The sequence below is a fragment of the Cheilinus undulatus genome, linkage group 13 (assembly GCF_018320785.1).
Source record: "Cheilinus undulatus linkage group 13, ASM1832078v1, whole genome shotgun sequence".
Taxonomy (NCBI): Eukaryota; Metazoa; Chordata; class Actinopteri; order Labriformes; family Labridae; genus Cheilinus; species Cheilinus undulatus.
The window spans coordinates 25,385,875-25,408,476 of NC_054877.1; the positions used below are offsets into that span (position 1 = coordinate 25,385,875).

Genomic DNA, 22,602 nt, shown 5'->3' on the forward strand with positions numbered 1-22,602 from the left:
GCTCTATTGACATCCCTGTGAAATGTGCTTTAGAGTGTGACCAGCTGTACGCATGTGAATTCACTAAATTGTGCACAATGGTGTTTTTTCTCAATAGTTCAGACACAGCTGTGAACAGCCCACACATCAGACTGTTTTATTTCATACTGCAATAAAAAAGTATGACTCCAGCAGATCATCTTCATATATTATAATACAGATGCAGAATTGAAAGTTTATTCTTTAAACAGCCTAGTATTTTACAAGAAATAGATAACTACTTGGAACTTTTGAACATGTCCTTAAAACAGGACATATGTGGGCACAAATCCTTGGGCTCTACTTTTCCATCATTATCCATGAACACCCAGCAGAAAACAGGAAAGGAGAAGAGGAGGAGGGGTTAAAGTGTGAGGGAGAAAAATTTCAATAAATAAAACAAAACAATGGATATAATCACTCTAACCTTTTCCCATATACCCCAAGCACCCACCCATATATCCACACTTAAAAAAATCCCAATGGTGGCCAAATTAGAAATTAGTTGTCACTGGATTTGTAGAACATGGACATGATTTTGGCTGAGCAGGTGAACAACACCTCAAGATTCTTCTCCAAACTTCAGTTCATCATGTGGTCACTCTCTTGGCTGGTTGACAGTTTTACCTTTGTCTCGAGTTTTGTCATTTTAAAAGTCCGTAAGCAACAGGAAACTCGCCGTCTCTGAGACTTTTCACAATTTGAAATTGAGAGATTACCAGTGTTTGTTTGAGAAATGGAAAACTGAAAAAAAGGTTTCTGAAGCAGTTGTGGGGTTGTGAAGGGGGTTCAGGTAAAACAGCTGCTGTTCAAATTGGATACAGTCAGTTAGGTTTGCTTGGCTGCAGTCCCTTAAAAGTCCTCCAAAGTCTCAATCTCTCCCATATTCAATCTCTCAGATGACGCATTCACAGAGAAACCTGGGAAAACAAAAAACACAAATCCAATGAGTGGGTGAGATGTAAACCGCAGTGACACATGGTTGCAGATTTTCAGATTGAACAGATGGATGTTTGCTCTCACCTAAAAGGCTGGGATCTGCGCGGACCATCTTCTGCTTCTTTTTCTTCTTCCCTGAGGTGACGGTCTCAAAGCGCTGCTGCTGCTGCTGCTGTTGCCCACTTGTGTGATTGGACTGGTAGAGAGATGAAGAGCCCGTTCCACCCCATACCGAGTCCTGAGATTACATAAGATAAACTTTAATGTACATTTACCTAGGAAAAACACTCCATATAAAAATGTCTTAATGGCAGCAATTCCTTGCAACGTTTTCTGGATACACATAAACTCCTCTGTTACTTATTGCACAGCTCTTTGGCACATCTTACCCGTAAACATGAACTGTTCAGTTAGACAAATAATGTGTGTACATGAAGAGTTTTGTCATCAAGTCTCTAGCATCAGTCACTTTGTCTGCTCTTTCCTCATACATCAACTCTTGTTGTTACCCAGCTCAAGAAACACCATCAGCAAGCCAAACCACCTCCTTCCACATAATGTAATGTGCACACATCTCTGGTAACAAGTTTTGTTATTACCAGGCAAATCTTCTTCAGTCTGGTACCATCATGGACAAAGCCTGCAGGCAGTTGTCAGCATTTTTGCGTAGTGTGTTCCTTGAGAGTTACCATAGCTGTTGTAAAGCACTTATTGTTGCTGTGCTAACAAAGCCAAAACTGTGGCTGGAGAAGTGATACCCATGTGTGATGTGTTATTTTCTTCCTTATTATTTCTTGCCAAGTATATTCAGCTAGATAAAGTTTGGTTACATGTAACATAAATACTGGAGTTAAAACTGTATGTGTACAGAGTGCAAGTATGAACAAAATGTAAATGATAATGGCCACAGAGTACATGTACTCATCCCAAAATCAAATTATTATTTTTTTCCTTGAGCTTTAATACTTTTGTGTGATTTCAGCTCAGTTTTTCAGCTGACAGCTGTGGGGAGGATCAGGGTAGGAGGGCAGAATTTTCTTTCAAGTTGGGCTAACTCCCTACATGACTCAATGAGGGGAGAATCTGAGAGTGGCTCGTTTCAGCACACATTTTCTGAAAGGTGGAGAAAGGTGAGGATGGGGGTGGTGCCATGACCCCATGATCAACTGAGTTAAATAAATTGTGCTTTTTATTTTAACCATTTTCTAAGTGATTTATTGGCTTTGCTAGTCACAGAGGTTGCGCTGGACTTTTTTTGATGTCCATCATTTTTAAGTAAAAATTCCGTCTTAACGTTTTACAATCCAACATAATTTTTCTTTAATATCTGTAATATAATATAATTCAATACGACTTCATTAGTAGAGGTCAATTTATGAAGCCGTCTTTCCCAACTAATATTCAAAGAAAAATCTTTCAGGTTATGCATTTTTTTAATGGAACTGAGAGAGAGATGAACACAGCAGCACAGTGTTTACTCCTTGTCATTTTTTACAGTGGAGCAACAATCCCTGTCTTCAAGCAAGCAACTATGAACTGTACCATTTAAGATATCACTTACAGTTCAAAGAATACCTTTAATGTAAAGATGATGTAGTTTGAGGAACATAGCTGATAATTTGTTAAAAGGCTGCAAGTTGTGTGCATTTTTGTCTGCTCGACAGGATTTCTTATCATTACCACACACTGAAGTATAATAATGAAACAAGAAAGGACAACTTGATGCGGCAATCACACACAATCCTCCACAAGTTGCACAGGCTCCATCTGCAAATGTGCATGGAACATTGGACTGATTTAACTCCTATAACAATGGAAATATAACAGACTTTATTTAGGTTAATCATCATTTATTAACTCCTATGTTGATAATAGTTCTGAAAAACTATTATAATGGACTGCATCTAGGTTAAGCGGTATGAATTAAGCTAGACTTCTGATCACTTACATTGCAATTTAAAAAGTATTCGCCCCCTTTCTGATTCCTGATTTTTTGCACATTTTTGTTTTAAGTGTGATAAATGTGGCACTGTAGCTAAAGTTTATTGTATGTGCTCATAAATACCCTACTACAGAGTGCTCACCAGCTGCTCTTGTCAGCATTTTTACTTTGCAGGATGCCGTCAGTCTTTTTGTGATAAGGTGAATATTATAAAAACAGAACAATATTCCATAGAAATTACTGTGTAATTGCTCTTCCTTTGTGTGCCGATGATTCTTTACAGCGGCCACACATAGATGTGTGGAAAATAAATCTAAAGAAAAACTATTTCTACAATCTAAAATAAGAGCCACAGTTCATGAGACCATGTCTCCAGTATGTGCATTGTAATCGTCTCTAAACCCTCTGCATGCCGACCTGTATCCCTCAGTGAAGAACTTAGACACAACGGACAGCCTTCAAAATCCTCCATCATCCTTAAAAAAAAATCTGTCAGTGACAGACAAACCTCTGACTAGTCAGGATTTAAATTTTCATTTCGTTCACTTTGAAATTAGTTGCTTGGTAGCAGCCCTATTCTGCATGACGATTACATATACAGATATGATATATCATCTCCACTAACAAACAAGGCACAGAAGCACAGTGACATGTTTTGGAGAGGATCCAAAACCGTGATGCAAGAGAAATTCTCAGCTGAATTGTTGTGGTGCACACGGAGTATGAAGGCATGTCAGTAGACCTGCTCTAAAAATAGAAATACTCGTGTGTAAACTATTTTTGGACAGTGAAGGGGACAGATGTCTCTCTTTCAAGTACATTACAAGACTTGCGTGGCTTTTTGTGGAAAAGTGGGAACATATCCCTCATGCTGTGTTTTCGGGTTCCACTTCAGCCTGTCTCACCTGCTGCTGCTGCTGCTGTTTGAGGGCTTGTTGTTGGTTCTGCGGTGCCGGTTTTTGTTGGTTAGCGTTCTGTTTGGCACGACGTTCTAGGAACTGCTTGGCAAAGTCCTTGGCCTCGGGAGTGTCCCCCAGATAGGCCCTGACGTAATCGTGCACCTCGTATGGAGAGTCCACTTCTTTCAGGAAGGATGCAAACGTTGGAACTGGCAGGAAGACAGATGGAGAAAATTTGTGAGTTTCCAGAAAAGCTCTGTCAATATTTGTGGGTGGCTTGCTTTTGCAAAAACTTATTTTTAAAGTCTCACCATCCAGATTGTTGGCTGTGTTGAGCGTGTGCAGGGTTTGCTCACACCATTGCATAAAGGTGTCCTGCTGGCTCTTACTGACCCCTTGAAACAACTTTAGCAGCTTCTCTTCCTCCTCTACCTTCTTATTGGCTCGCCCACTCATAGAATTACTTTACGTGGAGGAATAAAGACAAGAGGAAGACAAAAGAAAGTTCAAATCAGAGCATCCATCATAACCTTTGAAACATTTTTAAAGGTCTTATAAACACCTTAAGTTGGCGTTGCCTTTGTTGTTCTTTTGCATGTTGCCTTTCCTGGATGGAGGAGGTTGCTGGACAGCTTCCTTCACAGCCTCGTCCCAGAAGCCCATGTTGGAGTTGTGGGTGTCGCCCCAAATACTGCTGGAGTCTGAGCCCCAGTTTGTGCAGGGGCTGGTGTTCACAGACCCCCACACAGAGTTACTCAGAGATGTCTGTGACAAGAACAGAAGGAAATATTGTTACAGAGAACTTGTTTAAAGGGCTGAAAGTCACAGTTTTATTTCATTACCAACCCATCTGCCTAATACCTTTGTAATCCAACACTAATGGCCAACAAAGCCATTTTTGTCACTTACCAAGGTGAAAATAGAGTGCTTTGTACTTGTGCTTTAAAAATGTATGATTGAAGTTATTCACCTTTTTTAACAAATGCAAATTGAACATTTTAATCATGAAGATTAAGAAGACTACTGCTTCTTCCTTCTAAACAAGACTCCATGAGCAGGAACAAGACCTAATGATAGTGAAAAATTATGTAATTGTTTGACTATTTTTAGAGATGGGTGAAGTCATACTGCCTAGAGTCCTTAGACCTGATTTTAACAACTTCATGAAGGTTTCAAAGCTCTCCGGGGCAGCCAAGTTCTCAAATCCAAAAGAAATGACAGTGGGATTATACCATATTCTAATATCAACATTTGATTTCCAATTTAAATGGTGACAATCCACCCCCCTCTGAGCAAATCTTCTTAGCATTTCTTCATCTTTAAGCCAATAAAATGCAGAATCACGTACAGTTCTTGTTTGAGCGCGGATCTGTTGAGAGATGATGGGGTGTTGTGGTGGTTGCTGCTGCTGATGATCCTTCCTCTGTTTCATCAGCTGGGCTTCTTCCCTTTGAATCTCCAGCAAAGATTTGGTAATAACTGGCTGTTTGGCCACATTACCCCAACCAGATAGCTTGGCCTGGGGCTGCTGTGCCTGCTGCAATGCCTGCTGCTGTTGTAGTTTCAGGAGTTCCTGCTGCTGACGTCGCTGCTGTGAGGGCAAGGAGAGAGTCATTACAGGAAATGTCAGCTGAAACTACTTTTAAATCAGAAGAGCTGCTAGAATATTGCAGGTGGCATATCTGTCTTGAAAAAGATTTCCGGTGCTCCCTGTTCTTACCTCCTCCCGCGCCTGTCGTTCTCTCTCCTCTTCGAGTTTCTGGATCTCAGCCAGCGACAGAGCGTTCTGGTTCTGGTTTATGGCGTTGGCTGACTGCTGGCCCCACTTTGAGGAGGATGGAAGCTGAGAGCAAGAAGAAGTAGGTGTTTCGTCAGCTTTAAATACAGTCTGTGCTGTCTATTTTTACAGGCTAATGTTGTGCATCCTGACCTTCATCTGTGCGAGCTGCTGCTGCTGCTGCTGTTGTTGAAGTCTCCTGAGGGCTTCTTGTTGCTGCTGCCTTTGTCTCTGCAGCTCCTGCTGTCTCTGGGCCTCCAGCTCTCTCCTCTTCTGCTCCTCCTCTTGTTGTTGAGCCAGGGCAGCAGCTGCAGCAGCAGCAGCTGCCTCCTCCTCTGCTCGCTTCTCCTCCTCACGCCTCCGCAATGCTTCAAGTTCCTCCTGCTTCCTGCGCTCTTCCTCCTAGATAAGTAGAGAACAACATAGTTCAGGGAGAGCTTTAAAGAAGTTGAGGTACAAAAAATGTTTCTGTCGGCTCACCTGTTTGCGAAGAAACTCCTCACGTTTCTTCCGCTCCTCTTCTTCCCTTCTCCTCTCTTCTAATCTGCGGAGAGCCTCTTCTTGTGCCAGTCTCTCCTCCTCTTCTTTTTGCCTGCGCTGTGCCTCTTCAAGCTCTCTCTGTCGTCTTAATGCCTCCTCCTAAAGATTGAAGTATTTGATCAGTCTCAGCTTCAGAAGGGAAAAGTATCTCACTTAGTGACATCAGCTTGAAAACTTTAACGTGGTGAATGGATGTTTTTTCCAGACACTTTACCTGTTTTTGCCGTGCCAACTCCTCTTCTTCCAGGCGTTTGCGCTCCTCCTCCTGTCGAGCTCTTAAGGCCTCCTCTAGCCGTTTCCTCTCCTCTTCCTCTCTTTTGGCTCTCATTTCTGCCTCACGTCTCTCCAGCTCCAACTGTCAAACCATACAATAAAGAAACAATAGTGAGCAGATGAAGGAAACTATTTTTGTTCTCATATAATCTTTATGTGTAAAGAAATACTTCTTAACGTTTCTCATCATAGTCTTTAAAATTGCTTTTAAAATCCAAACCACTTTAATGAATGTTGTTTTTCATCACACCACACTATTGAACTGGTGACAATTTGAGATAAATTTAGACTTCAAGAACTATTTTAATACAAAAGAAAAGTTGTTTACTTTTGCAGCTTTTGACTTCTCAAACTGTTGCATCTGCTCGATAGTTGGAGCCTGAGCCATGGAGTCTATGGGTAAATCCCAAACACTGCTGCCATCCCACGCTGTCAAACATAAAACAAAAGGATGCATTACCCTGCTAAAGCATGACTAGACCATTTTTGCTCAGGTGCTCATGGGATTGAAGAGGAAAATCACACTGCAGAAAATTGAGGCAAAAAGAAACTTACTGCTTGGAGCAGACTGTTGGAGGTTTGGTGTGCAGGAGGCCTGAGAGGATGGGTTCTGCATTTCCCACACAGAACCAGAGTCCGGTACAGAGAGGGACCGGGTAACAGGAGGTAGAAGGCTCTCAGATGCTCTATAAACACATGAAAAATATTGAGATCCTGTTGTCTTTTTAAGTCTTGCAGGTTGAGATTTCTACGCATTACAGTACAGGTACAGATGCATTTAGAGGTGAGGTGATGATGTCATGCGTTGTCATTAGTACTGTGTGTTATTGACCTCATCTTGAGAGCCTGGTATTGCTGTAGTAGCAGGTTAATCTGCTGTTGATGCTGCTGTTGCTGCTGTAGAGGAGCAGAGTTCAGAGCTGCAGCTTTCTGCTGGGCCAGGGCCTGAGCATACTGCTGCCTGAACGGGGAAAGATGTTCACATTTTAGTTACGTGGTTGAATTACTTATCCTGCATGTTAAATGGTTATTTTTCAGTATGCATTATAATTTAGTGTAGCTTAATGTTTATCCCTACAATTTTCTAAAATGGGACGGAGCCTAAATGTTATTGTGAGGCAGGGGTTAAATCTTCCAATTCCTGCAAAAAAAAAGATCCAGTGATGCGACTTAAAGTTGTGCATTTCCATTTACACTCATGGCCACTTCTTTAGGTATACCTGCTCAGCTGCTTTGTAACACAAATAGCTAATCAGCCATTCACATTGTAGCAACCATTGCGTCAAGGCATGTAGACATGATCAAGATGATTTGCTGAAGCTCAACCAAGCATCAGAGAGGGTAAGAAAGATGATTTAAGGTGACTGCCTTTAAATGTGTCATGGTCATTGGTGCTGGACAGGCTGGTCTGAGTTCTGGAAGCTGCTGATGTACTGTGATTTTCATGCACACCCATCTCTAAGGCTAATGGAAAATGATTAGATAAGAGTGAGAATCCGCTCGCTGGGCCAAGATGTTGTCAAAGTCTTGTTGATGGCAGGGGTCAGAGGAGAAAGACCAGACTGTTCCAACTGACAGAAAGATACAACCGAGGCATGCAGAGGAGTATCTTTGAAACACACAACATGTCAAACCTTGAAGCAGACGGGCTATAGCAGCAGGAGATCACAACAGCTAAGCAACTAAGGACAGGGAACTCAGGTTATAATTCACACAGGCTCACCAAAACTGGACAACAGAAGATTGGAAAAATGTTGCTTGGTCTGTTGGGTCTCGGTTCTTGCTATGACATTCAAATGGTAAAGTCAGAATTCAGCAGAAATAGCATGAAAGTTTACCAGTCCACCAACAACCATGGAACGTTCAAGGTCACTTAAATCTTCTCCATCCCTCATTCTGATGCTCAGTTTGAGCTTTGTCTCGACCTTGTCTAAATCTACATGCATTGGTTTGCTGCTATGTAGCTGGCTCATAGACATCTGCATTAATGAGCAGTTCAATAGGCGTACCTAATCATGTGGCCGGTGAGTGTATTTAAAATGGTACATGAACATTTAATAGCGAACAGAAGTACAGGGATCACCTCATCTGGCTGACATACCTGAGGAGGTATTGATACTGGAGCTGCTGTAACTGGTATAGATTGAGAGCGGTGAGCTCTTGCTGCCTCTTCAACCTCTCTTGATCACCATCACCCTGCATGACACAAGAATAAATCATAGCAGTTTAACAAGAAAATGATATTTACACAAACATGTGGTGGGTAAAGAGACTAAAAAGCTGAAGTCTTCCACCAGTTTGAAAAACTTTTCATTACTCCACAACGCTGCAGTTTCCACTGAAGACAGAGCGTTTTCTTAATTACAACCTGCATTGTGCGTATTTACTGTTAACCCTTAAATAACTACCAAGGCCTTTATTCAGTCAACTACAGAAGGAACCAGGATTTTATAAGACACAGGGTTTTTTTTAAAAGGCAGCCCTTTGTTTCAGATTTGCTCTGGGAAGGAATAACTGTCAGATTGGACAAGGTGGATACTTAAGAATGACCACCCTTAGCTCCATTCAAGTTACTGCAAATGTACCTTGATTATCAAACTTTGACACAGCCTGGTTCAGATTGGATTTCATACAATCCAGATTAGTTGGCCAGCTTCTAGCTGGCAACTTTGCATTTCAATGTGATAGCAATTTTTATTATTCTTATTCTTATTTATGAGGCTGGTTACTGGAAAAATACGATAATACGATACAGTGAGTAACTGCTGCATATAAGCAGTTCAGTAAGCAACAACAATTAGCATTCAAGAATACTGATTACATATGAATTTAATGATTGAGAGGAAGAAGATAAGCTTTAATGTCTTCACTGTCTCTAACTTTGTTATTCTCTCACTAGATAAGTCAGTGGCTGAGCTATAATCAGTGAATAGATAAATGCACCAGCAGCATCGTGAACCTTGGACTAGATCACAGGTGAGGAAAAGCTGAATGGACTTACTTAAACAAAAGCTCAATTACTTTCAAATAGTTTAGTGGTTCCCAACCTGGGGTCCTGGCACCCCAGTAAAGATCTCAGGGGGGCTCTGTCAGCTCTGATGTGCATATATTTCTTAAAATATATTTTCAATTTTACAGTGCTTAACAAATTTATTAGACCACCCTAACCCTAACCAAAGTAAGGTTTATGCCACAGATGCCTTACATTAACAGCATTGGTAATTATCCAAATAATTTTTTATGTTTCTGCAATGGTTTATACACCAATATGTAGAAGCTCTTTTACCGAAACAATATTTTTAATGCTAAAATATAATTATTATTGTTATCCATGAATTTTCAAATTTACTGATTTACAAAAAAACTGAAAAATAGTAAAGTACATTATGATTTCTTTATTAATATGTCAAATTATAGTTATTTACTTGCATTCCTGAACAGAAAAATGAGTTTTAGTGGTTGAATGTTCTGCTTGATTAATTTCTGACTTCTAAGAGAAGCCCAGTGAGCCGGCTCAGATTTGGGTGAATTCAGTTTGAAATTCCTCATTCCTGTTCATAATGGTAAAACATGGAGAGCTCACTGAAAATGAAAGAGTCCGCATTAAAGCACTTCATGATGCACTTCTGAGACAAATATGACAGGTGGTCTAATAAATTTGTTAAGAACTGTGTGTATATATATATATATATATATATATTAATGGAAACATAACAATGGTGTATTAGGGCCACCCTAGCATATTAAAAAAAGAGGATCTGTTCATTTTTGAGAATGAATGAATTTTCTGCGTTTAAAAGTTTAAATTTAGATATTACAGACATATAAATTTCAAGTTTTAAAAATAATAAAATAAAAAAAGTGTAAAGTCAAACATTTACAAGAAACCAAACTGAAAATAGTGGTTGACTTTCAACATTTCACCTTTATAATCTCCAAAATTCTTAGGTTTGGTTCACGCACATTGAAGACATTTTTTAAAATCTGTTTTTTTCTTGTAACCTAACAACTTTAACTTGAAAATTGTATTTTTTTTCTTGAAAATCACTACATCGTTTTAAATTTTTTTTCTTAAGTGGCTCTAATACAGCCTCATAATAATGGATAGTTTATACATAGATCTTTTGTCAAGAAGAAGTTTATGAAGGCCTACTAAGTCAGGGTATTCTTAATCAAAACATTTAAAACTGATGATTCATTTTTCTAAGTGGGTCTAGAGGGGCTTAACTTTTGTAGGGAGGACCATAAAGAGAAAAGGTTGGGAACCACGGTTCATTTGTCTTCTGAAATGCTACAAAATCTTATCACATAGACATTAAAATGGACCTTGGATGTTAAGTCAGTGAACTTTTATTTCCACTGACTTGACTATGGAAGGAGTAAAGTATGAAAGCTTTTCAGGATTTTACACCATGTTGGTATTTGAAAGTATATTGACTGGAATCCGTCTTCAATGTTTCTTTGATGCATAGCCACTTTCACAACTTTTGGAGGATACCACCTTGAGCTGTGACACATCAAGTGACTGAAGTGTGCATGGGGTCATAATAGCCTGATTTGGAAGATGAACCGACTATAATAATCTGGGTTCATCAAGATGTTTCTGTCATCACTTAATGTCTGTTTTTAAATGAGCTTTGTGATTTGATGTCATGAAATTGTTGCTAGTAGTCCCTCCTCTTGTAATTTAATATCACTGGATGTCTCTTGTGGATCTCCACTCCAGCACAGCAGACTCACCTAAGTATGAGCGCAATGACACCTGTAACACTGAAAATGCACAGGTCTATTTTCATATGTGCATAGAGCATAAATGAGCCTGAACAGGTACCTTCTCCTGCCCAATATGATAAAAATGTTTTAAATCAGCAGCTTTATACTAACTTGCCAGCTTTGAATATATCCAAAACAACAGATAAATACTGGCTGCAACAGTGTTGCATGCCAAACTATTTGCAGATATAGCCTGTGTCACTAGGAAAAACATGGGCAGACACTGACATTCAACTGATGTAGCTCTGATCTAATTATTGGAGTTTGAGAGAGAAAGTAGTAACAAGAAAAGATGAACCTCTATATGAACACTTAAAAAACAAAACAAAAAAACAAACAAACAAAAAAAAACACATAAGACATAAAACAATTGACTGTTTTAAGGATTCCTCTGAAAACACCTGACCAGTCAAAAAGTGGACTGGCACACCACCTACTGGTCATGTTTAGTAACGTGGACTAAAGCTAACAAGACAGGAAATGTGTGGACATAGGTCAACACACCTGTAGAGGAGGAGGTGCTGGGCCTGGAGTGAATGGTACCCTTCCCCATATCTTCATGATCTCTCCGAGTGCCTGAAACACTTCATCACAGCCTCTTTTCACTAACAGAGACATTGTGAAGTAACCAGCCTGGAACCACTCTGTCATCTCCTGGTTACTGAATGGACCTGACAGAGTGCAAAAATAGAGGTCAGAACATTCAGGGACAATACAAAAGCAGTTTGAAATCAAAGTCCAGTATTAAGGAACCTTTCCAGCATATGAGACCTTGTCTAATCTCACCCTGTATTTCCCCTTGGGGGTCTTTGTAGAACCACTTGAGAGCAGCCTCATGAGTGAGCGGCAGGCCTGCAAGTTTGGGCTTCTCTGAAGTCTTTATTGCAAGTCTGTCATCATCTACCACACCATCCTGCAGGTATGCTACCATCTTCTCTGCCTCCTGGGGAAAAGGTAACGGTAAAGTTACAGTTAAGGGGAACTCTCCAACCTAAAACAAAATTCCATAAATGCGACTCATTCACCTGCTCAAAGTGTTTCAACCCCTCATCTTCATCTGTGTCGTGTGGCACAGCGGTGGGCCTGCCAATAGGTGCCAACATAGTTGAAGGGAAGGGTAAAGGATTGTTTGTAATCAGCATAGGGACTTCCATGGACTTTGGCTGTGGTAGCTGGACGGTCGGCGATGGAGCAGATACTTCTGCAGTAAGAGGGGAAAGAATATGCACTACGAATCAGGAAGAATCCCATGCTGCAGGAGCTATCTAATTAGCAGTTAAGATTGAAGACTTGAGCCCTACCTGTTCGTGTGGTGGAAATGTGTGTCATGGGTAGGGACTCCAGCATGCTGTTTGACATGGGGATGTGCAGGGGGACTTTGCAGGGCTCTGGTGGGAGCTCCAGGGGTTGCTGTCTTTCAGCTGGCCTTTCAGAATCTTCTGTTCTGTTGGGCTGGCTCGGCGACAAGGACTGGGCAGGAGCTGGAGTTTCTGTGACTTGAGGAGCAACAGGTGCTGCAACAGCTGGAGCCTCCTCTGAGACTCTAAGTAGCTCTAAATAATAAAACAGAAAAGACAACAGTAAAGAGGATGCCATTAGGTTGCAGGGATTGGTTTCCCATTGGTGACATACAAGGAAAAATTACATAAAGATGCCAAAAGTTCAATTCTGATGTAATCCTTATCTGCAATTGGCAGCTAAATTTGAGAGCTGCCACGCTCTTAACTACTAACTAATGCCTGTATCACAAATCACTCTGTTTTGATTCCTTGATGTGTCAGAATAAAAATAAAATTTTGTAAAATAACAAACATGTGCCCAGGTAAAAAAACAAACAAACAAAAAAACAAAACAAAACAAACAAACAAAAAAAACTGACCATAAGTTCAGGGAGGGAGGGAGCCATGGCAGTTTTTAGGGGCCTTTGTTTCTGTAGCTTATTTTAGGAATCAAAGCACCAAAATGCCAAAAATTAATTACTGTAGAAAATTCTTTAGTCAAACACTTTTTTTAAATTCATGCTCACTCAAAATTCATGAGACTGAAATCCATGACTGTGTGCCTGTCATTTCAAGCAGAATGAATGGGATTTGCTGCTTGCTGTCTTTAAATAATTTAAACTCTGGAGCAAGGGAGGGTGGCTTATGGGAGAGTGAATGAAGAGAGGGAGCAGTGTTGTGAAAAACAGCACACATCAACTCAGAGAAATTAAAAAGTTTCTGATTCATTTGTTTTCTGATTCTGTAAGTCAAGTTATAAACAAAAAGACAGAAATACTCTGCAGAACCACCTCTGTAGGTTGTTTGTTTTTCTGGTTGTGAGTATTGGCTACTATTTCTTTTAATCTGGCACTGTTTTTGACTGAGGTCCCCAACCATGTCTAAACAGTGATGCTCTGTAACAACCCAAGCACATCAATTCAAAATATAAAGGAAATTTATATAAAGTGATCTTTGTGGGCATTAATTAAAAAAAGAGGAAAAAACTACTTTTGGTGAACATCCTACACATTCTGTCATGAAAAACTATAATGTTATTGCATTGATTTGGGGGATGCTTTCTTTAAAGTGACTTATAAGAAATACACTTGACCACAAAGATACAAACAAATTATGAAAAATCAACTAGAAAATCTTAAAAAAAATAACAGCTCGAAGAAATACATTAAAACCCCAAAGCAGAATAACCTTCCTTTATAATAACAAGAACAGTACACTTGATCAAAACTGACCTTTTCGTTCGGCCTCTGGTTCCGTTTCTTTGGTCTCCTTTGGTGGACTGTCCTCCTCTTCCTCCTCCAAACCCTCTTCACACTCTTCCAAGGGTTTAAAGTCAAGCTCCGCCTCCTCCAGGATTGGCTCCTTAGATGCCTTCTGAGTATATAACAGAGCCATACAGGCACATCAATACTTGATTTCAAATTCTTTGTAATTTGTCTGTTTTTTATTCTCATAGGTCTTGACTTACCTTCAGAGACAGAAAGGCCCCTGATGAGTCGAAGGTACCCGCCTCCTCATCGGCATCCTCCAGGCACCACTCTGGCAGGCTGTCCCGCTCATCCTCCAGGCTGCCGCTGCCTGACCGTGGCCTCCTGTAACCCCGCTCATCTTCTCTTGCATCAAATGGGAAACGGCGACGCTGATCTGGGTGTTCCCGCCACCCTGCCGACCGAGGTCCATCTGTGGAAAAGTAGTTAACATAGTTAGTTCAATCTCAATCAAAATAAAAAACATCCCAATTTGTGGCCACCAGCAATACTGAACAAAGTGAATCAATTTACATCATCTCTGACATACAAGAGTAGCACGGTGTCTGTGGCATGTATAGTTAGGTATAGGCATTGATCAAATTTTATCAGTATCAATGCCATTATCAATTCTACTTATCGTTTTGATTCATTATTGATTCCTTCCTATGAACGTTCTTTTTGGAAAAACTAGACTTTAGTGTTTCCTGCAAGTCTGAATTTTACTTTCGGTTGTAGCCAGTGGAAAGGACCGACATTACACAAGCACAAAAAAGTTAACTCTTGTTTAAGTATCTCCCAGTACTTAACATTTAACAAAATTACTTGATTTATTCTGAAATTTTCATAAATACATTAAAGGGGACATTATTTACCCTTTTAAGACACGTTTATAATGTTCTCAAAGGTCCCCAGAACATGCCTGTGAAGTTTGTTCCTAAAAAAACACTCCGGTATTGAGTTTTTGCATGACTGAAAACCCCTCTGTTTCAGCCCTTCTCAGAACGAGCTGTTTCTGCGTCTGTGGCTTTAAATGTTAATGAGCTGTCCGACCCCGGCCCTGACTACACCCCTCTAAGTAAAGGAATGCAGCACCCCTGATGTTACAGACACTTTTATCCAAAATCAAAAAACTAACTGGGATTTGAACCATCAATCTCCTAGATCAGTCAGCAGGGTAACCCAATGAGCTATCCAGCATCTCAACTGGCAGCTGACAGGAAGATCAGGAGAGGAGGGTGGAGTTTTCTTCCAAGCGGGGAGGGCCAATCAAACCTGGGGGTGGTGCTAACTCCCCACATGAAACGGCTTGTTTCAGCACACATTTCCTGAAAGGTGGAGAAAAAGAGGGCGGAAGGGAATGGACTTTTCTGGTATTTGAGGGGATTGTGGACAGGCCAGGGGCACATATTTTTGTTAGAAAAGCCTGAAAAGGTGATTTTTGCATAATATGTCCCCTTTAATCTAAACTAATAAAACTCATGGAATGAGTTAGACAAACGGCATAGCATTCTGTTTACCAGGGTCAATAAAAATAACTAAACTAAAGTTTCTGACAGTAACTTGTATTTACTCTAGCATCATAGATTAAACTGGAATATTCACCTCTGATCAGTCTGATATCGTCTTGTCTGAAATTGTGTTTTCACTGCTTAGTATCAGTGTGTAATTGAAAGTGTACTGGCATGCTGCATCCTAGTGTGGTTTTCCAGCTGCACTGCTCAGGAGATGACAGCTCTCCAGAGGGTCATCAACACAGCATAGAAAATCACTGGCTGTGCTCTCCTCTCCTTAGAGGAGCTGTTCAGGTCCCACTGCCACAGGAAGGCCCTGGGCATCCTGAAGGACTCATCCCACCCAGCACATCACCTGTTCCAACTGCTACCCTCAGGAAGACGGTTCAGGACAATAAGATCCAAAACTAACGGACTGAAAAACAGCACCTATCCCAGAGCAGTTTCAATATTAAATGAGAGACTGCTCGAACACTGAATGAAACTGCAAAAAAATACAGGGGGGGGCATACAGAAGCTGAGTTGAAGAGCAAAGCAGGCATGAATACCAGTTTAAATATAGTGGAAAACTGCCTCCTCAAAGAGAAGTAAGGCATTGATAAGGGAATCATTAAGATCAAATGTAAACGATGTTGATGGATTGAACCAAATGGAACCGGTTCTCGATTCCCATCACTATGTACAGTTCAAAAGCACTGTCACAAAGACTGAAATCCATAGAAAAAATGCCGTAATTCAAGGGGAGCTAGAGAAAGCCTCTTATTTTGGTAGGTGGTATAGCAACATGTCAGTTGAACCCTGCACTAAAATAAAATAATGGATCACACACAACAGTTAATAGATGTTCCTTAATTTTGACTGAACACCACACAGGCCTTCATCAAGGACCTTTTTATTAATAAATGTGTTGTAGAGATGCACTGATCTAATCCTGGCACAGATATATAAATCCAAACCAGACTCAAATAGCTATACTGAGTATCGGTGACAACGGGATGGAGGCAGAATCCACACAGCATGGAGGACACTAACAACAAAGGCTGAGCAGCCTGATGTATTACAACTTTGTGAAACCAACAACCTCTACAACTAGAAGATTTGAAGGATGAAAGAAATGCTCCATCAGTTCACTAACGTGTATGACATTACTAGCAACGAAAAAGCCTTGTACAACAAAAGAGTGCTCAGCTGTGGTACTTGGCACATGTATGTGTACAATGCAGCTTGTAGTCAATGAGAGGTCATTGCAACAGCAGAGGAACAGTGATGTCATCACAAGAGGTGGACACATTGTAGGACAGACTGTGATTAAAAATTAGTCCCTTATTGTTAATACAGCATTTTTAAGTTGGGAAAACCTGATCTGGCAGATATCCAGAACCAAGTTTATTGGATTAATGCTTTGCTAATGTATGGTTATAATGTGGTCAGTGCAATGCCCACCTGGGCTCGGGGGGCACCACCGATCACTGTCCCGTCGAGAACCCGCCAGACGCCAGCCCCCTTCATCATCCTCACCGTTCTGATCGTCACGGGAGGAACGCCAATTCTCACTCTCTGAACGTATGAAGTCATGCTTCCTTGGCAGTCCAGTCCCCACATCTTCATAGTTACTTCTGACTGAAAAGAGCAGGGACAGGCTTATTGGCCATCGTCATTACATTCATATCTAATCCATATGAAAACTTTGTTTTTACTATGAAACAATATGAAAAGCTTGCATATGACATCAATATTTCAGAGAAGTATATGGCTGGCTTTTACAACATTGACTGAAATAGTAGAAAGATCGACTTACTGTGATTCATTTGAAAATGTCCTGGAGCAGCATCTGTAAAGTTCACAGAGAGGAACAAGCAGATAAGCCAGAGCATTTGCCAGAGCATGTCATGTATTGATTATTTGAGTAACAATTTTAACACCAACCTGGGTCTTTCCGACCTGGCTTTTCAAACCTTCTGTCTCCCCTGGCGAGAAAACCACACATTCAACAAAGCAGGTTCACAAAGTGTCAATGGCTTCTATTGAAAATCCTTTGGAGTATTCAAATACCTTTCTTCCCAGCTCTGGGAGCGGTGCATCTCCCTCCCCCCGCGACCAAAACCTTCCACATCATCAAAACTTCTTTGGTAAAACCCTCCATCTCCTCTTCCCCTGCCTGCAAGTAATCCCAAAGTGAAATTATATGATTAATATGACCTGAAGAGTTCTACATGCTTTTTACTGTGTGCTTATGCTGGGTATAATTTAGGATTTTTAACTTGTGAAAACAAATGACCTAATGTTGCTTAAACATAGGCAGATGGTTGCACAGAACATTTAAATTTCCCTTCCAAAATTATCTGAAAGTCTTCACCCAAACTCTGCACCCAGAAGCCGCAGGCACATCAGTGAATAAATTGCCAAAATTTAAACGATTTATAGGTTCTTCATCATGGAAACACACAAAATATGTAAAACTGAACTACTTCATTAGTTTTTACAAATCTGCTGAATCATGATGCCATACTTTTCTTCTCCTTTTACATAAAGAGGATGTGCACAAAGTGGCTGTTGTGTTTTTCCATTTATCTGTCAACTGCATTGCGCCCACCCGTGACACTAATACACTCACAAATGTTTTTTCACCAAAGACTAGGGTTTTATTGGGACAAATCCTTCATATCCATGACATTGCTTGTCAACAACCCTCCATTATAGTGATTCTTAATTATTAACTGAAGGACGGAATATCAGTCATTGTCAATGGCAACATCATTCACTCCAGCTCTCAATTTTAAAGTTTAACACACATAGTTCCACCTGTTGGTATTTATGCTTAAAGCGAGATAGAAATCATGGCACAATTACATGTAACCTTGAATACGATCTTACCTCGACCCCTTGAGGTACTTCGGCCTCTTGGTGCCCCTGCTATCGGACCACCTCCTCGTCCTGTCAGCCGAAGTACAGCTGCACTGTTTACAGACATGGAAAAGTTTCTCTACAAATACAAAAGGGGAGGGGAAAATGGGGGAAAAACATACCATTAGCTCTTTTCCATGCACTTTCTATTTGTTTGGTAGTAAATGGCAAAACATTATAAGAAAGAATCATACAATGAAAGAAATCCAAGTCAGAAGACAAATGGCGGGAGGGAAATTTGCTGTTTATTTTGGGTTGTTGATCAAGTAGATCATTTCCCATTTAACAATTTCCAAGAAAAACAGAGACCTGATATTGTGACATGAAGTCCTACCTGTTCCTCCTCTGTAAAAGACACGAGTGCCAGAGGCGGCAAAGGCTCCTCCTGCAATATGGGCAGGAACTCCTTATCATGTAGGTCTATAGGGATCTGGAAGAGAGAGAATAAATGACAACATTCACTATCACATCAAATAACAAAAATACAGATTAAATATCCACATTGCCATATATGCAAGTTGGTATCAACAATCGTGATGCAAATGTTACTGGCATACTAACCTTGTTATCCTTTACATAAAGTGCTAACATTTCTTCTCTCCCGTAACGATAGTCTGCAAGTTTATACTTTGGCAATGCAGGTGAAAGGGGTGGAGAGGCAACTGCACAGCTGCTTCCACCACCACTGCTGCCTCCACCACCTCCAGACAGGGCACGGAGCCTGCAAAAAGAAAGGGTGGCGTAAGCAGAATGGAAAGAGGAAGGGAAGGCAACACTATTGATAAGATAGCAAATTGCATGCCTGAACATGTTTGGAAAAGATGCACTAAGCCCTGACAGAAAACCAGTTTTACTACCCACAGATTATTTCCATTAGTTGAATCCTTAATTAATATCAGTTCATTTACCATTCTGGTCCAAAGTTAAGTGTCTGGGTTTCAGCCATTCTTCCTTGAAGTTCTGCAAATATGAAAAAGGAAGAGTAAGTACCACTCAGGATTTACTCTTATGGTGTAACAATAATACAGTTGAAGACCAAAGTAACAAAAGAGACAAACCTGCAGCCATTTGAACAAATTAAAAAATATATATCTTAAATGCTTCACACATATCCTATGTTTTATGACAAATATCTAAAAGTAGTTTGTCTTTGTTAAGACATTACTGGTGCAACACTAAGCTCTATTAACTGCATTTTATAAAAACATTTTTATTTTTCTGAAAATGCAAACTATATAAGGAATGGTGATTATTACATCTCACAAGGGATGCCAGATAATGGATTTTAATGGATATCAAATATGTAGATATTTACAAATCATTTAAGGCAACACATTACTTAGATGTAGTTTAGACCTAAAACTTTAGTCCTTAAAAACATACAACATAAAGTCTGAGGATGTATAAAGTAACAAATTTCTGTCCTTAAAACAGACTTTACAGAGTAAGGACTTCAGCTGACGTAGGCCTGTTGGTCCAGCCTAAAACACCAATAACTAATGTTTAACCTGCCAATATTTACAGCTGATACAGGCAGAGTTTCATAGCCAAAATATCAGTTGTATCAGCAGAATTTTTTATATCTGACTATATTCCACTTTTTAAGCTAACTGCCTATACCAATATCCTGCCATTAATATTGTGCATCCAACACAAATGTACAGAAACACTGAGGTAAATTCCTGCTCTTAACATTTAAGTTTTGATGATTCAGCACACAGCTATGCAGTTTGATGTAACACATTTATAACCATCAGTTATAGTGTCATAAGTAGACTAAACAAGAATTAACAATGTTTCAAACTCAAAAACTAAGAAAATCATTTAATGTATGATTACGGTAATCTATCTTTATGAGTTTTTCAACTCTAGATTTTTTTTCAACCCAGACTGATTTGCATTATTCGGCTCCACGGATTTGTGAGAACACTTGAGGTTTTGTCACCCGCTTGAATGAATTCAGACCCCTCAGGATATACAGCCCATCCCATATCCACATGCAGTGTACAATTTCAATCTGCTAAAGCTATTTTAGGAAGTCTCCCAGCCTTCAACCAGCATATGTCAGACACCTGTAATTGACAACAGAGGCTGACTTGACTTCAGCTTATAAACACAAATAAAACCGTTAAGTTAACGGCGGTTCGTTTGTTTCATCTGCGTAAACATTTCTACTATCAGTAGTTCTGCTCCCTTAAAAAGTTATGATTTATTATGCTGAAAGCATTCCTAAAACATCGGGTACAAAGGCGAAGGTAAACTCAATACGACTGACCATATGGAAGAGGAGTACAACCACGTGTAAGTTTCTGTTTGACAGCCACAAAGACATTATGTTAGCAATATTGCAGACAATCCGTCTGCACGTTTGTCATATCAGGCAGTGTTAGCATAAAGTAAAATCTGAACGACGGACTAGAGCTTACATACAGCTGTGACGAGTAAGAAAGTAAGAAAGAACCACGTATAAGACATAATTTGTTCACTATAACGCGGTTTTGTCTGTTCTATCATAAATTTGGTGTTTTCGTGGAGTAGAAGTAGCTTAAGTTGATCATTAAATTATGTACTGGTGAAGTTGTCCGGCTGGTGACTGTTGTAATACTTCTAGTGCAACGTAGCGTAATCGTTATTTTATCATGACAGTGAGTAAAACAACAATCCAATAACACTCGAATCTACTATACCATTGTATTTTCGACCTTAGGGTATATCAAACGATAGCTCTATTATTGTCATCATATCAGAAGTTGGTAAGCAGTTCACGCTATGGTCAGTCACCAACATTGGGTAAGCTAACGCATTGTGCTAATCAATCAAATAAACAAATACAGTTTTTCACAAACAAAGCAACTGGCAAACATGAGAGGACAGGTTCACGAAGTGTTTAATATTTACAGTAGATCGATAGATATGTTTAAAGATGGCATCAGAGTTGAAGCTAGTTAAAGTGCCTCTTGCTACTGACTGGTGCCACACAGGACTATAATCGCTAGCCAGCAAAACGTTAGCCAACGGTTAGCCAACAGCTAACATCGTCTTATACAACGTAGCTTAATCGGGCCTGTCACTGAAACATATATCTCAACGTAATTAGACACTACTTTGGTTTACTATGTGAGTAAACGCATTGTCAGTCATCACTCATGACAGATTCAACAGTCATCTTGCATAAATTAATCCCCATCCTCAGCACTTGTGGCTAGTCAGCTAACAGGTTGGCTAACTAGCTACACGCGGCCTTCGAGCAACCAGGAGCCAACAACAAAATTTCCTCGTCAGCCCGTCCCGCATTTCACAGGGCCCGTACACGCACACAGAGACACTGGAGCCCGATGCTGCAAGGCCAAGTAAACATGGTGGTTTAACAACTGTCCCAGGCCCCCAAATCTTTTCAGAATAAAGCCCCCTGACATGACAGTTTGATTAAATTGGTTACTTTTCTTTGCTAGTGTACTGAACTTTGGCTGTCTTACCTCTGCTTGTTGTGACAGCACAAGGTTTGTATGCGAGTTGTGTGGCTCTCTCTGGGCTCTCTCTCTCTCTTCGTTTTCCACAAGATGGCTGAGTGTGGGTCATGTGACAACAGATAAAACCCGTATGCATGCCGTAGAAAGATTTGCTGACTAGTACGTATTGACGTACTGTGGAGTTAACATACATACACTATTTACTCTTATTTGAATCAAGTGTGTACAGAAAAACAAGGTATATGGGTTGTAGAATGTAAAATGACTTTTAAATTAAGCAATAATCACTTTTAACTATAGGAGAGGACATGACGCGGACTTTGCATGCTTCCCCCCTACACAACGCTGCCTCCAATTCAAATCGGAAAAATGAATTTTCAACTTCGAAAATCTACCTGAGGGCTTCATAAAGTTGGAAAGACGGCAAGAAAAGTCCAAATTGTGTACCCGACTTGCTGACACACATTGCATCTACTTACATAAAATTCCAGTTAATTTATCCAAGCAAATGATGACTTGATATTAATTTATAATGTGTGAGAGGTATTGCAGAATTTTTTCAGATAATATTCCTTAATGCTTCTTGTTTTTAATCGGACCTTGCTCTTCGTATAGAAGTACCTAGATCATGGCTGGTTGTTATAAAATCAATGAATTCACCTAAGGTAGGAAAGGATAGAGACTTCTCAACTTGGCAATGCTGCCATCCGAGGAGACTTAAATGCAGCACAATGTAAATCCCTCACGTTTACCCAATCGAGTGTGTAATTTACGGTGTATCCGTTAACGATTATAATCTCGGATAAC

General features: G+C 40.1%; 1 protein-coding gene across 2 annotated transcripts; it reads right to left on the reverse strand.

Annotated features, from left to right (window-relative positions):
• Positions 1 to 384: 384 nt before the first annotated feature.
• gigyf2 (GRB10 interacting GYF protein 2) lies at positions 385 to 21,899 on the reverse strand. Of its 2 annotated transcripts, none has more exons than XM_041803430.1 (29): positions 21,802 to 21,899; positions 19,234 to 19,285; positions 18,887 to 19,046; positions 18,660 to 18,755; positions 18,296 to 18,404; positions 17,474 to 17,579; positions 17,348 to 17,388; positions 17,220 to 17,252; positions 16,940 to 17,041; positions 14,129 to 14,340; positions 13,893 to 14,034; positions 12,463 to 12,714; positions 12,187 to 12,362; positions 11,948 to 12,104; positions 11,666 to 11,832; positions 8,490 to 8,584; positions 7,221 to 7,349; positions 6,944 to 7,074; positions 6,717 to 6,817; positions 6,330 to 6,470; positions 6,056 to 6,214; positions 5,729 to 5,977; positions 5,519 to 5,641; positions 5,147 to 5,389; positions 4,361 to 4,563; positions 4,110 to 4,261; positions 3,805 to 4,007; positions 1,042 to 1,195; positions 385 to 938 (listed from the first exon to the last, which is right to left on the reverse strand). In XM_041803430.1, the coding sequence occupies exons 2-29, from the start codon at positions 19,269 to 19,271 to the stop codon at positions 871 to 873; spliced, it is 3,942 nt and encodes a 1,313-aa protein (XP_041659364.1). In that variant the 5' UTR covers positions 19,272 to 19,285; positions 21,802 to 21,899; the 3' UTR covers positions 385 to 870. The 2 variants fall into 2 exon arrangements, with proteins under 2 accessions (XP_041659364.1, XP_041659363.1); XM_041803429.1 differs by having other exon boundaries at positions 16,865 to 17,041.
• Between the last annotated feature and the right edge of the window lie 703 nt (positions 21,900 to 22,602).

What these genes read in the sequence shown, in the direction of transcription:
- gigyf2 (XM_041803429.1), bottom strand. Translation starts at nt 19,271, where the DNA reads ATGGCTGAAACCCAGACACTTAACTTTGGACCAGAATG. An exon ending in AGTTGGCACGGCAAAAACAG is followed by an intron (nt 6,215 to 6,329) that starts GTAAAGTGTCTG and finishes TTCAATCTTTAG; the next exon opens with GAGGAGGCATTAAGACGACA. An exon ending in AACAGCAGCAGCAGCAGCAG is followed by an intron (nt 1,196 to 3,804) that starts GTGAGACAGGCT and finishes ATGTAATCTCAG; the next exon opens with GACTCGGTATGGGGTGGAAC.